At 49.0% G+C, this 14,675-nt stretch overlaps 1 protein-coding gene across 4 annotated transcripts in view; it reads right to left on the bottom strand.

Moving 5' to 3' along the window:
- The window catches only part of SLC12A7 (solute carrier family 12 member 7), a 65,339-nt gene extending 63,415 nt beyond the window's left edge, over window positions 1–1,924 (bottom strand). For 3 of the 4 annotated variants that reach the window (XM_021540511.4, XM_085571594.1, XM_085571597.1), the window contains exon 1: window positions 1,679–1,924. In XM_021540511.4, coding sequence (XP_021396186.3) covers window positions 1,679–1,790 — 112 coding nt within the window. In that variant the 5' untranslated portion in view covers window positions 1,791–1,924. The remainder of the gene's footprint in view (window positions 1–1,678) is intronic. The other variant, XM_085571595.1, reaches the window with a different exon arrangement.
- Window positions 1,925–14,675: the final 12,751 nt, after the last annotated feature.

A 14,675-nucleotide genomic window follows, 5' to 3' on the forward strand; every position in this document is an offset into this window, starting at 1 on the left:
ATCTGTACCACAAAAATAAGATGCCTTTTACAAACCCCCATCTATTCAACTGTTATCATCTAACGAAGTTAATCCCTCACCCAAAACTTTACAGAGGTATCGATTGTAACAGAGCAAAGACTGTCCAAAATAAAGTGTGAGATGCAAACTAGCTCCCGAAGTGCTAGCAGTGATTCACACACCATACTTGGTATTGCTGCTGCAACGCGCTTCAGAAAAAAGGAAGTGTTAAGAGCCACAGAATTGCTGCTTTCCCAGCAGTGCCTTGTCATGCAGGTGAAGAGTAACTCATTTCCGCAGCAATGCTGGCAGAGGTATACTACTGCCCCTGCATAAGGGGCTGTCCTGAGCAGACCCTTACTCATAATACCCGGGCTCCACCTCCGGTTTGATTCTGCCCCAGGAGGCTTCAAGAACGAGGCCTAGCAAGAAGCGAGGCTCCGAGCGCGACGGCATCTCGTAGCAAACACCTACTTAACCCTAGAAAAGCGCATGGCTGGACAAACACCTGAAACAAGGCAGGTAAAATTGTGCTCTTCTCCACAGTCTGAATCTTGCCTCCTAGCCCTCTCTCTAGTGTGCTCCAACAGCAGTTAGCTTTTAGGATAGCCTAATGGTTGGATTTCACGATCCGATCTCCAAAGTCTCTTCCCCGTTCGTTAGACCGCGGTGGGCGGCGCTGCTTCCGCCCGCTCGCCGTGGCGGGCGGGAGGCGGACTGACCGCCCCGCGCCGCCCCGGGCGGGCGCCGCGCCCGACCGCGGGCAGCTCCGCGGCCAGCTCCGGGGGCAGCTCCGCGGCCAGCTCCGGGGGCAGCTCCGGGGGTAGCTCCGGGGGTAGCTCCGGGGGCAGCTCCGCGGCCAGCTCCGGGGGCAGCTCCGGGGGCAGCTCCGGGGGCAGCTCCGCGGCCAGCTCCGGGGCCAGCTCCGGGGGCAGCTCCGCGGCCAGCTCCGCGGCCAGCTCCGGGGCCAGCTCCGCGGGCAGCTCCGCGGGCAGCTCCGCGGGCAGCTCCGCGGCCAGCTCCGCGGCCAGCTCCGGGGGCAGCTCCGCGGGCAGCGCCGCGGCCAGCTCCGGGGGCAGCTCCGCGGGCAGCGCCGCGGCCAGCTCCGGGGGCAGCTCCGCGGCCAGCTCCGGGGGCAGCTCCGCGGGCAGCTCCGGGGGCAGCTCCGCGGGCAGCTCCGGGGGCAGCTCCGCGGCCAGCTCCGGGGGCAGCTCCGCGGGCAGCTCCGGGGGCAGCTCCGCGGCCAGCTCCGGGGGCAGCTCCGCGGCCAGCTCCGGGGGCAGCTCCGCGGGCAGCGCCGCGGGCAGCTCCGGGGGCAGCTCCGCGGGCAGCTCCGGGGGCAGCTCCGCGGGCAGCTCCGCGGGCAGCTCCGCGGGCAGCTCCGCTGCACCGGCCGGAGCCGCCCCTGAGTACTTCCTCCTTTCGGCCAGCGGCGCTGACTAATGGAAACAAAGCGAAACAAGCTCTCAGCCACCCCAGGCGCCGGACTTTCGCCCTTTCCCGAAGGCACTTCTACACCTAGACAGGTAGCCCCGGCAGCGTTCGCTGCAGAGAGGCGCTACGGCCCCTCCAAAGTATTCGGGGGCTCTCCGCCGGCCCGGCAGAGACCCGCTCCCCTGCATGCACAGAGCCGACGCTTTCTTCACGCGTTGCCCCCGGCGCTTCCCTACTCTCTCACCAGCGCCCCTGTCCTTCTCGTTGCCTTCATCTTCCTCCTCTGGCAGCTGCCCATCCCGCTGCCGCTCCTCTCCCTGCGCCTCCACCGGCACCACCGTGAAGCTCGTCGGCATGCCTTGGACGGCCCCAGACCCGCTGGCGCCTCCTCTCCGGGCAGCGGGCAGGGTGAGCCGGGCGCTGCCGCTTCCCTCACGTGAGAGCCATTTCCTCACGCGGCGGGGGGCGGCGGCCGGCGCCGCGCCACCTCCACCTCACCGCTTGGCTGGAGGCTCTGCGGCCGCAGCGCCGAAGGGAGGGGCCGGGCCCTGGAGCATCCCCTCTTCCTCAAGCCTTGGCTTACAGTTATCCTTGCCAGGCTAAGGCCCCAGGCTGCTGCTCCTCTGATCCCACCAGCCACAAACTGCCTTCCAAACGAAACCAGAGCCAGCCTGTAGGACCTTAATCCTCCAGATCTCTGAAGGGATGACAGTATTCAGAAGGCCCAAGCGGGAGATTTGTTACCACCTTTTGGACAAGTGGAGAAAGTTCAGTGTGTGCCTTTGGACTACCAGGACATAAAGATGGCTCCCAGAAATCTGCCCTCCTAGGCAGCAGCCAGGGTTTGCAGTAGACAGGGGAAGGTCCTGGGATTTAGGCCAGAGTCAGCATTTAAACTCTGACCGGCAGTGAAGCAGATTCAAAGAGTCAGTGGATGAGCAGTGTATCAAATTAAATATGAATGTTGTAGCATCTCCACTCCAAAAGTAGAGATTTAAAAGCTCAGTAGATATTTAAAAGCATTTTTCTTGTCTCCTGTTCTTCTAGCAAAGTGCTAGAATAAATCAAAAAGACTATTCATGTCAGTCTATATCTGTGTCATTTGGAAGAGGACTGGTGTTTTTGTGGCTCTGATACTTCATTGGGATGGAAGATGTATGTGTAACAATACAGTCTGTCCCATAGCGTAAAGGCCTTCAGAGAAGGGGTAGGCAAAGTGATTCTGGCCATCAAAGGTGGCAGTGAGCTGGCAGATGTGGAGATGATTGGTGTGAAAAACAGAATTCACTGAAAAACAGAATTCACAATCCCTCATCTTTGTTTTTCTTACTGTATTTGGCTTGAGCTACAATTTTTGCACTTCTGAACTTCTGGCATACTGATACTTTTCATAGATCTTAAATGCCTTGCTTTCATCATCTTTTTATTTTCTCAGTTTCCTGCTTTCATCCTATGGTTTCCAACTTTGGATTGGTGGGCACTATCATTATTTGCATGTTTTGGACTACATAAGTGATTAATCAAATAAAACATGGGATCAAACATGGAAGAAAGATTAGATTTGTTATTCTGCATAGCACTACAAATCTGGCCCTCTTCCACCAGGATATTAAAAAAAAAATCTTCTAACCATCCTTTATTCATTATAGATTCCCATTTTTGGACTGGCACATGGGGTATTTTCCAAAACTGCGTCCCCATTATCATCAATTTGTAGACAGCAATCAGATATGTTAAACTTTCTGCAAACCCCTCCCTATTCTTCTAACAGTCTAATGATAACTGATTTTGATACACTGCAGCTCTGGTTAGCGTTTGTTGTTTGACTATTAATTCCATGGCCCCTGCTGTTTCATTAGATATTATTTCTACAACTTCTTGGAGTCTTATGATGTGATTCTGTATATAAATTAGGGTTTGATATCTCCAACTCTCATTTTGTTCCCAGCTAGCTGGACCATATGTATGTATTATCTGTTCAGGTGGCCACTCACTGCCCCACTTTTCATATCCCCCAATTTCTCCAATTAGTTCTTTCTTATTTCTTTTTAAGGCATCGTACACCAGTATTCCCAGATCATCTCCATCTTGGCTTGGCAACACTAAAATCCAGGTTGTATAATTCCCAGAATGCAACTTCTTTTCCATAGAGGGAGGAAGTTCCGGAAGTCCCTTTCCCCACATACCCAAAATAAGCCATCCAGTGCTTTCCAGTACTCATTCCTTTGGTTATTGATATTTTCCCAAAATTTTTATTTGGATCCCATAATAGGGATTTTTCCCAGGGTCATTGCACCAGAAAAGTTTAGTTTCCTTTTCATATTTACAATTCTTTTTCCTCTCCTGGGTCCAATATTGTGTGGGTTTTTCAGAGATCCACCATGTGAAAGTTCCATTATAAACTTTATATCTTTTACAAGAGGTCTGTCTTACATTGTCTGAAAATTCTCTTCCCTTAAGCCAGAGGCACTCCTCTGTTGCAGAGGATAGATAGATATGATTGTTATTTTAGCTAGCCGGATGTCACTTCTACCCTTGGATGAATCCTGGAGTGAAATGGACTGTTCCATCCCACCCTGCAAAAGATTGTGGTTCATCCCGCACCTCTGTACCTGCCCCTAAAACAGAGTCTGTAACCCCATTGGCCCATGCCTTGTCCCAGCCCACCTGGGAGCCCCTGATAAGGGGGCTCCGAGCGGCCATGCGGCCTCTTGGACTTCCTCCCTCTCTTGGCCCTCTCCTCCTCTCTTGGACTTCCTCCCTCTCTTGGACTCCCTCCCTCCCTGGGGCTTCCCCTCTCCTAAACCCTCCGTTTCTCTCTCCCCTCCCCCATCCTCCTAAGCCCAGCCACGTGCTACGCCTAAGAGCACGAGGCTTGGGCATTCCTGAATTCTCCAATAAATCTCTTCCCCCAAGAGCAAGCTTCAGAGATCTCTGCCTCCCTACACCCCCAACCGTGCAAGAGGAGCCTACTCTTCCCTCAACTGGCGCCCAACGTGAAAGAAAAAGGAACCCACAAATCTCGACACCTCCATGCACGGTAATTACCTGTGATAGCCTCCTCTTCGCTCTGAGCACAGGCTGTCGTTGCTAAGCAACGTAGAAGCCTTATCTCTTTAAAGTTTGCCGAGGCAATTTACCCTCGAGCACCATCGCCTGTGAATAGCCGGCTTTTGGAGCTCTTGGGACTGCCCGAGCAAGGAGCTGTGAACTTGTGGCACGTGGCCACGTTAAGAGAGCGCACCGAGCACTGCCCAGCACTGCCTGCGCTGGAAGCCCCGAGGGGGGAGGTCTGAAGGTCCCGAGCACGGAAAAGCCGTCCGGAGAGACGCCCGGAGCTCTGAGGGGACCTGTGCAGAGTCCTGAGGAGAGGATCTCTGCTTTTGTGAATTTGAGGTGAGCTACACAGGTCTAAAATATGGGACAATCCCACTCTACCCAAGATAGAGATCTCTATAAGCAATTTAACCATCTTTTACGTAGTTATAACAGTAGTTTGCCTAAGAAAGAGTTAAAATCCCTTTTGGAATGGGTCCTGCCCCACTTCCCTCATGCGGATCGATCAGCCGCTTTTACCAAAGACTTCTGGGACTCAGTAGGTGATAGGCTTTTTATTGAGATTTCCAGGAGAGACGCCGTTGCTTGCGACCTACTCCCAGCTTTTAGAGCTGTGGCCGAACTGTTCGTTCCGCGAAAGCCGGTCCCGGCCATGTGGCCGGCCCACGCGGCTGCTGACGGCGGCGCCGCGATCCCCTTCCGCCCCGCCCCTCCCCCTCCCGCCGCGGCCCCGGCCGCAACCGCCGCAACCGCCCCCCTGAGTGACGCGGTTCCCACCGCCCCCGCCCCGGCCCCTGCGACCCCCCACCCAACCCCCGCGCCGCGCCGCCGGGCGCCGGCCCCCGCGGCCGCTTCCACCCCTGCCGCTTCCGCCGCGATCAGCCCCGGCCCCGCCCCACCCCCCACGGCCGCCGCTCCTGTCCCGGCCCCCGCGGCCGCCCCGCCCTCCCCACTGGCCGCGGGGCTCGTGCCCGCCCCGGCTCCCCCCGAAACCCCCCTAGCAGCGGCTGTTGCTACTTTCGTTAGCTCCTTACAAAGCGCCTTCGCCGCGTTTCTACAAACGCTCCATCCGGCGATCACCGCCGCCGCTGCCTTGCCGCCGCTGCCCGCGCCGGGAGGGCGCTTGGCCACGCCCCCAATCCCGAACGTGCGACAGGAAGCACCGGGAAGCCCGGTGCGCCCACCCCAGCCCGAGCCCCGGCCGTGGGGGGACACCCCGGGTCCCCGCGCCGCGACCCCGTCACCCCCCACCCCCCGGCAACCCCCCCGCGGAACGTGCCCATCGTCAGCATGCTCCGGCGGGGCGGCAGACGCGGCCGCCATCTTGGTTCGGCCGGCGGACCACGTGGTGCGCCCCGCGCATGCGCAGTTCGCGGTGCCCCCGGTCCGGCCGGTCCCCGCCGCCTCTGCCGCGCCGCCGATAAAGCCTGCCACTCCCGCCGCGCCCCGTGCCGCGACCCCACCACCCCCCGCCTCCCGGCAACCCCCCCGCGGTGCGGGCCCAACATCAGACGGCTCCGGCGGGGCGGCAGACGCGGCCGCCATCTTGGTTCGGCCGGCGGACCACGTGACGCCCTCCCCGCATGCGCGGTTCGCGGTGCCCCCGGTCTGGCCAGTTCCCGCCGCCTCTGCCGCGCCGCCGACGGAGCCCGCCGCTCCCCCCGCGCCCCGTGCCGCGGTCTGCGATCAGCCAGAACCCCCGAGCTCAGCGGCGGCGCCGGCAGAACCCCCGGAGCCGCCAGAAGGAGCCCCACCGCCGACGCCGGGGACCACCGAGTCGCTTCCGGGTTTGCCGCTAAAGCCCTCCGTGCCGGGTGCCTGCCCGGAACTCCGGCCAGCCGTGCAACAAGTAGTTCTCGTCACCCCACCTCCGCCCCTACAGCCCCTGGATGCCCCCACTTCCTCTCCTAGGCTGCATCCACATTCCACAGCTGCAGCCTCAGCTTGGAGAGATCCCTCCACATCCTCAGGTTTCTCCCATGAGCCTTTGCTGACAGTCTCCACTCCTGCCCCTCTGCCCCAGCTGTTGGCAGCTGCTGCATCTAATTCACAGCTTAGCATGCAGCCAGGGAAAGAGGAACAGCACCTGACAGCTGCTTTGACGAGTACAGGATCCACGGAGAACTGTGCTAGGCCTACCAGTACCACCCCTGCTGCCTCAGTTTCCCAGGATGCTCAGGGGATCATTGATGGCCTCCAACTGATGGACAGGCATATATCCAAGCCTCATGGTCCCAGAGAGTGGACAGCTGTCCCATCTCTGGACGAGAGAGAATTCCTAGTAGCGGCAGGAGATAGTAGCTTCCATTTCTCCTATTGTTACCAGCTATTAGGGGGTACCATAGAAAAGACATCTGAGGCCCTAGAAAGCAGCTTATTAAAACAGAAGAGGGGAATATATAAGGCCACACCCCAAAATAGGTTCAGCAAAGCCCCATACGCATACAATTTTTCATATTGCTGTATAGGACAGCCTGACATCCCCATTTACAGACACTTCCTGAACAACAAAAAAGTAAAAATAAAAGTCTTGATCAAGACCTCAGTCACAGGACAAATAGAAAGCCCATGCAACCTCGTAACATGGGAGAGAGGGTTTGCTTGTGTCTCTACAGGTGAAGGACTCAGATGGATCCCGGCAAAGAATGTAAGGCCTTACCATACACCGAAATCTGGCAGTGCCCTCACCAATGGCAGTGACTTTGCAGGTGCAAACCAAGAAGCAAGCGCTCAGATTTGAACTGTGCTAAGACGAGATGAAAACTACCTGCCAGAAACAACTCAAGACTATGAACATTTATTTTCACATGCATGTTAATTTTGTACCCTTGTTGTTACATTTGTTCTCTTATTTCAAATTTTTGTATTGAGATTTCACCCATAGGTTAACCAAAGACAAATGCCTGGGTAACTCTGGCCAAGACTGCAAGCTCTGATACCATATCTCTAACTGATACAAAGCTCTAATAGACTTTTTCAACCTAGTCAATTATAGAACCTTCCTCAAAAGATTTTAATAACACTACCTCAGTTAAATTCTTCCATTAGACTAAAGCAGTCAAAAGGTTAAAATGCTCAATCAGTAAAGAAATAAATGCCACCTCAATTTCAATTAATAATCTAGCTAAACAGTTTATCTGAAGGTTTGAGCTCTGCATCTTGGCTGAAGGAACTCTGTAAAGTAAGCTTGATTGTTTTTAGAGTAATAAGTATAGTTTCATTAGCAATATGTTATGTACCCCAAGTTGTGCAAAAATAGTAATTAAGTCTGTATTTACCTTTTCAAAAGTTTAATGAAAAGGGGCAATTGTTGCAGAGGATAGATAGATATGATTGTTATTTTAGCTAGCCGGATGTCACTTCTACCCTTGGATGAATCCTGGAGTGAAATGGACTGTTCCATCCCACCCTGCAAAAGATTGTGGTTCATCCCGCACCTCTGTACCTGCCCCTAAAACAGAGTCTGTAACCCCATTGGCCCATGCCTTGTCCCAGCCCACCTGGGAGCCCCTGATAAGGGGGCTCCGAGCGGCCATGCGGCCTCTTGGACTTCCTCCCTCTCTTGGCCCTCTCCTCCTCTCTTGGACTTCCTCCCTCTCTTGGACTCCCTCCCTCCCTGGGGCTTCCCCTCTCCTAAACCCTCCGTTTCTCTCTCCCCTCCCCCATCCTCCTAAGCCCAGCCACGTGCTACGCCTGAGAGCACGAGGCTTGGGCATTCCTGAATTCTCCAATAAATCTCTTCCCCCAAGAGCAAGCTTCAGAGATCTCTGCCTCCCTACACCCCCAACCGTGCAAGAGGAGCCTACTCTTCCCTCACTCCTCTCCAATTATTTCTGAACTTAATATCCACCCCTCTGGCCAATTTTCCCCTTTCATTTTGGTTCTGTTCCATTTGAGATGTTCAACTGGGCCTAGGCTACTACCCTTCCATGGCCATTCTTTGGACATTAAAGCTTCCCTACAAAACCCAGCAGCTGGTAACTTTTAGCTCCTTGCTGATCCTTTCTCCCAGATCTACAAAGTTTTCCCCTGACATTGGTATTTCTATTTCATTTTCCAGTTGTTGTCTCAGTTTTACATGTAAACCTCCATGTAGAGTTGGCTTCAAAGTGGTGGGTTGCTACGTCTGTTTTCTTTGTTTGTTTATCTATCATTATTCATTCCCGTATTAAATCTTGTATCAAATCTCATTCCTTTTTCCATTCTTGGGTTTGACTTGTGGAGACAGTCATTTGTCTCTTCATGGGCACCCCTGTTTTGACCTACAGTTTTGGTAACTTTATACATTTGGTCATTTTGTATGGAGGTGTCTACCTGAGAGGAGTTCTATCAGTGGTGGCTAATGAAGGTATACAGGCTAAAGTAAGAACCTTGGGGTTTCCCACTGTATTGTAGCATTTGTGGCAGGGATCATCTGGATTCCCAAAGGTGACATGACTTATAAGGAGTAACAGAAGCCAAGTATAATGTGTACCCCAACCTTCCATGCCTGATGGGTTTGCTGCCCAGCATGTTGATGTGAGTGGTGGCAAGTATAGTGGTTAATCTCATCTTGCCTTCTGGTCTCCTTATCCCAAAATTACTTATGTCACCTGCTTTTCTTATATTGTGATTCTCTGTAGTTCCTTAAATAGTCAGCCCTTATTAAGTTCACTCTCAGAATAGGGTTTTATTATCTCCCCATTATATGGAGTAGTTGCCTGCATTCAAAAGATAGTCTCTGTTTTTGATTTACTACAGCTTCTAATAGCTCATGAATATCAGGGATCTTCCACTCAATTCCACAACAAAGTGTTAGAATTAGTGCCTGCCCTCAATTAGTGTTGGAACTTATCCCTTTATCTCAACAAATTTTGTAACGCGCTGCCTGGGCGAGCTACAGAACCAGAGCTGGCCACAATTTTCACACTGACTTTGTACCCAACTTGAGTGTCTCGTTCCAGAGTGCTTTAAGCGGGATATGTGATGGGGAATAAATCTGGGAGTTGTCTCAGCAGAGGCGGCTAATGGTTGTTCTTCCTGCACATCACAGGCAAAAGCGAAAACTCTAGCCTCACCATGGACATGGTATTTGTTAGTCTGTATATACTTGATCCCCCTGATTGGGGAGGTAGCAAACCACCACCCCTGAGTTTGGAAAGCTTTTGGCTGATACAAAATAATCTATAAAGCTTGCAGGGAACTCCCTCCCAGGCTGGATTGATGCGTGGTTGCTCCTGGTTTACTGGCCATATTGAGCTTGTGCATTCCGTTTTAAAGTAATTTTCAGTCCTTCTGTGGAAGTGACAACTTTTGAGTCGCAGGGTTCTCTTACTGGTCCTTTTATCCTACTAGCGTGAGTCCATCCTGATTCTGCAGTTACATTGATACAGCCTATTATTGGTTAGCAGCACCTGAAAAGGACCTTCCCAGATGGGGGTTAAATGTTGGTCTTTCCATGATTTTGCCATTACCCAGTCCCCAGGAATAACGCTATGACTTTTGAAATTTAGGGTAGCAGTCTGAGGGATTCCTCCCTTTTCCCAGAGTCCCTCTAAATTTGTGCTACAGACAGGACATATTTCTTGACACTGTCCTCCCCTTCCTCATAAGTGCCCATGCTATTGGATAAAGTCAAAAAGGGTAGACCCAACATCATTTCATAAGGTGAAACTTTTAAGTCTGATTTAGGCTATGTTCTAATTCTTAACAAGGCTAGGGGTAGGCACTTGATCCATGATATTTGGGTTTCAATCATAAGCTCTGTTAAGAGTTCTCTTGAGAGTTTGATTCATCCTTTCAACCTGCCCCAAACTCTGTGGATGTCGTGGAGTGTGTAATTCCCACTTTATACCTAAAGCTTGCTGTAGTATTTTTGAGGTAAAATGTGTCCCTCTATCTGAGTCAATGTGATTAACCATTCCATAGTGGGGAATGATTAGTTCTAGAAGAGTTTTGCGTGCCACATTGGCAGTAGCTTTAAATACTGGCACCGCCTCTACCCAATGGGTTAAATGATCTACTATTACCAACAAAAGTTTCCACCGTTGCACCTGGGGGAGTTCAGTGAAATATACTTGGATGCTTTGAAAAAGTCCTAAGGCTAATTCTTGCCCTCCTTGGTGACCTTTCCTCATTACTTTTCTGTTTACCTTCTGGCATATTGCACATTTTTTCAGTTATTTGTTTAGCTTTTCCATGAATTCCTACACAGCCCCAGTTTTTCAAGGACTGATCACACAGCGCTTGGGTACCCCAGTGAGCTTTACCATGCATGCTTTCTAATATTTTCCTAGCCAATGATTTCTTTAAAAGCTGAGTCCCATCAGATAACACCCACTTCCCTTCATTGTTCTTTTTTGTTCCTATTCTAAGGAGAGCCTCTTCTTCAGTTTTACTGAATACTGGTGCATCCTGAATTTCTCCATAGGGGTCAGTATCATCACCACTTTCTCTTCTCCAGCCTCAGCTGCATTTTTAGCTTCTAAGTCTGCTAAACTATTCCCTCTTATTTCTAAAGTGGTCCCTTTCTGATACCCCCAAATATGTACAATAGCAATTTCCTCTGGCAACTATAAGGGTTCTAAAACATCTCAGATGAGTCTTTCATTAATTAGTTCTTTCCCTTTAGAATTTAACTATCCTCTTTCTTCTCAGATTTTTCCAAATGTATGCACCAAGTATGAAGGCGTACTTGGAGTCAGTATATACAGTATATACTATATACAGTATATATATACAGTATATATATACAGTGTATATACTATATACAGTTCCCCTCCCTTGTGTCAATATCTTGAGGGCTTGTTTCAAGGGATACAATTTGCATGCTTGAGCTAACCAACTCAGTGGTAGCCTTCTCTTTTCTATGGTCACTAATCCTTCATCTACTATAGCTATCCTGACATTTGCTTCCCCTGAATCACCCTCAAGGGTCTGTTGATGTATAATTGTTTCCCCCCCTTCTGGGAGTGGTCTGTCAAATCTTTTCTCACTTTGTTAATCACTTCTAAACAATCATGCACTAGTTCTTCTAATGGTTACCCATACAAAAACTGGGCAGGATTGAAGTGCTTATCTGTAATTAGTTCTAGGTCATCTTTGTCTATCAAAATTGCTTCATATTTCAGCACTCAAAAATCAGTGAGCCACTTTTCAGCTTTCTGGTTCAGAATATTTCTAACTGCATATGGGGTGTGCACTTTTAATTTCCCCCAAAAGTCAATTTTCTATTTTCTTCTACTAATAGGGCAGTGGAGGCTACTGCCTGGATACAGGTTGGCCACCCTCTACTAACAGGGTCTAACAATTTTGACAGATAAGCTACTGGTGTCTTGGACCCTTTGCATTCTTGGGCTAGGACTCCCTGGGCTACCCCATTTTCCACATCTACATATTAGGTAAAAAGGCTTATCTAGTGCAGGAAGACAGACTTAAAGCAGGGGCCCTAATGAATTTCTGTTTTAAACTTTCAAATCTCTGCTCATCTTTTTCCCATGTAATCTCTTCCTTTTCATATAGGAATTTAACAGCTTGAGTATCCTTCTGTCCATACTCTACAATATCCTAACAACCCCAATAGTTTCCCAATTTCCTTTTTAGTTTTTGGTTGGGGTAGTGACGTTATTCCTGTGATCATTTCAGGATTTAATAAGCCAGCTCCCCTGGCTTATTACATATCCTAAGTATTTTAGTTCACTCTCTACAAACTGGAGCTTTTCTTTTTATACCCAAAGCCCCTGGTTCCCAGAAAGTTTAGCAATGATATGGTGGATTCCTGGACCTTTTCCTCATCCTTCCCTGAGAGAAGTAAGTCATCAACATATTAGATAAGTTTTACCTCCAGTATTATGGGGAAACATTACAGTACCTCTTCTAGGGCCCATCCAAATAAATTAGGGGATTCAGTAAATCCTTGGAGAAATTTAGTCCATTTGAATTGTTCTTTCTCTCTGTATTGGGCTCTTCCCCTTCAAAAGCAAATATATCTCTGCTTATCTTTATATCTCTGCCCAAAAGGCATCTTAGAGATCTATCACACTGAACCACCAGTGTGATGGAGGAATTCTACTTAACAGTGTATAGAGATTTGATACTAATGGATATCACTCTGTAGTTATTTTGTTTACTTCTCTCAGGTCTTGGATGAGCCTGTATGTCCCATTTGATTTTTTTACTGGTAATACGGGGGTATTGTGGGGAGACATGTTCAGTTCCAAAGTTTCAGTTTTGATCAATTATTGAATTACAGTTTTCAACCCTTTTCTCCCTTTGAGAGAGAATGGATATTGCTGTACTCAAATCTGGCTGTCTTTGTTGGCGTTATACTACTAAGTGGTTATTTTTAACTTATCCCTATTTCCAGGTTTGGAAAAGAAATCCTAGGTGGGAGGAGATGATTGGAGTGGCGTTTGGCTGGACTTTTCTTGTATAGCCATATATATAACCAATTCTCCCCAACACAGAGACTGCATTTAGGGGGATGCAATGACTTGAGCCAAGAGAGTGCAGGAGTGAGAGTGGCCTGTTTCATTAAGTGACGTCATGTAGGAGTGAGAGTGAACAGAGAAAAGTTGAGGAGGGTGTGGTGATGCCCTCTGTATTCAAGGAAGAAGATCTCTTTTCTCTAGACCCTCGGTCCCAGGGGAGGAGAAAATGGGGGGGGACTGTTGTCCCAAAATGTGAAACTCTTGTTATGTGGTACTTGGTGAAGCATCCTTAAAGGAACCCTATGAGCAGTTTTTGTCCATGCATGATGGTGAGAGCACTGTACATGGAAGGAGGATGTCACGATGTCAGACTTTCTCCAGAGGCGCCATGTGTGACATGGAAACATCAGAGTTTTCAACTGTGTTTCCTGTGGAAGACTGTGGTACAAGAGAAACTCCTCTCTCCTCTGATGGACTGAGAATTGATTATCTGAGGCGTGGTAACTTGATTGAGGCTCCAAGGTTTTGTCTCACTGTGTTTTGGTGGAAATTGGGTGGGGGGGAGGAAAAATGTTTTGGAAAGTTTTCATTCTGAATTCTGTATGTTCCTTTTATTATAGTTGTAGATTAATAAAGCTTTTTCTTTATTTCTAAGCTTGAGCCTGCTCTGCTCTGTCTCACAGCACTCATTTGAGAAAAATATATTTGCATGGGTGAATGCAAATATATGACACTTATGAGTGAAGCAACCCATGACACTTACTCGTTGAGCTGAGAGGTTGTTGTGTGGAAAAGATCCCAAAACTGTGGCGATGCACCCTTAGAATACACATGCTTGCACATTCTGTGCCAACTGGAGCAAATTTTATTAGTTACAGAAGGGACAAAATAAACTATTTTTACTGACTAAAAAATACTGCAGTGCAGTCTCTACAGGCTGAAATTAAAAAAAAAAAAATTGCTTACATGAACATGAGTGTCACATATACCTGTTCCTCTTCATTGTTGCTGAACCACTACTCTGACAGAGAGAAAACTGAGGGAGGGAAAACATAATGGAAGTGTTTAAAACACTTGTATCTCTTTAAGTTGTTCTTTGACAAAACGAATGCCCTCTCCATCCTCCCAGTGGTATCTTCTAGCATACACAATTGAGCTGACTTGCAACATAAGCACTGCAGGTTAATCATTGCCAAGATTTAAATGAATTCTTAAACTAGTTTCATAATGCCAAATAAGTGAGGAGAACATAGAATCATAATAAAAAAATGTAAAGGGTTGCTTAAAGAACAATACTTTGCTATATGAGTGTCAGGTAAAAACACTAAGATGATACAATAGAAGTTAATATTATTTTTGCTTTAACTGTGTTTTATTATTCTGCCGACATAGAGTACTTAGCAGAAAAAAACCTGCATAATCCAATTACATTTATTTTCTTCTGAAGGGAAATTATGCTCAACTCAAAGCTCGAGTCCCTCTACCTGGTGAGAGTCCTCATCACTGAGCAGCAACACTGATATGCACTCCTTGGAAGAGTGAGTTCTCTGCTGGACAGTATTATGTTTTCAGTAGAAAGGGTGGGGGTAGTTTCTTGCATACTCATTAAGTATGTTATTCTGGGACATGGCAAATAGCATAGTTGAATCCCTTTAGGCAATAAATACTTAGAATCTTCCTGGAGTACTCAAAATAGCATGTTATTATGCTAAAACTAGGTGCTTCACCTTCTCTTTTTAATTAACTGAATGGTGACTGTTAAATTGCATATTCTTT

The sequence above is a fragment of the Lonchura striata genome, chromosome 2 (assembly GCF_050655825.1).
Source record: "Lonchura striata isolate lonStrDom1 chromosome 2, ASM5065582v1, whole genome shotgun sequence".
Lineage (NCBI taxonomy): Eukaryota > Metazoa > Chordata > Aves > Passeriformes > Estrildidae > Lonchura > Lonchura striata.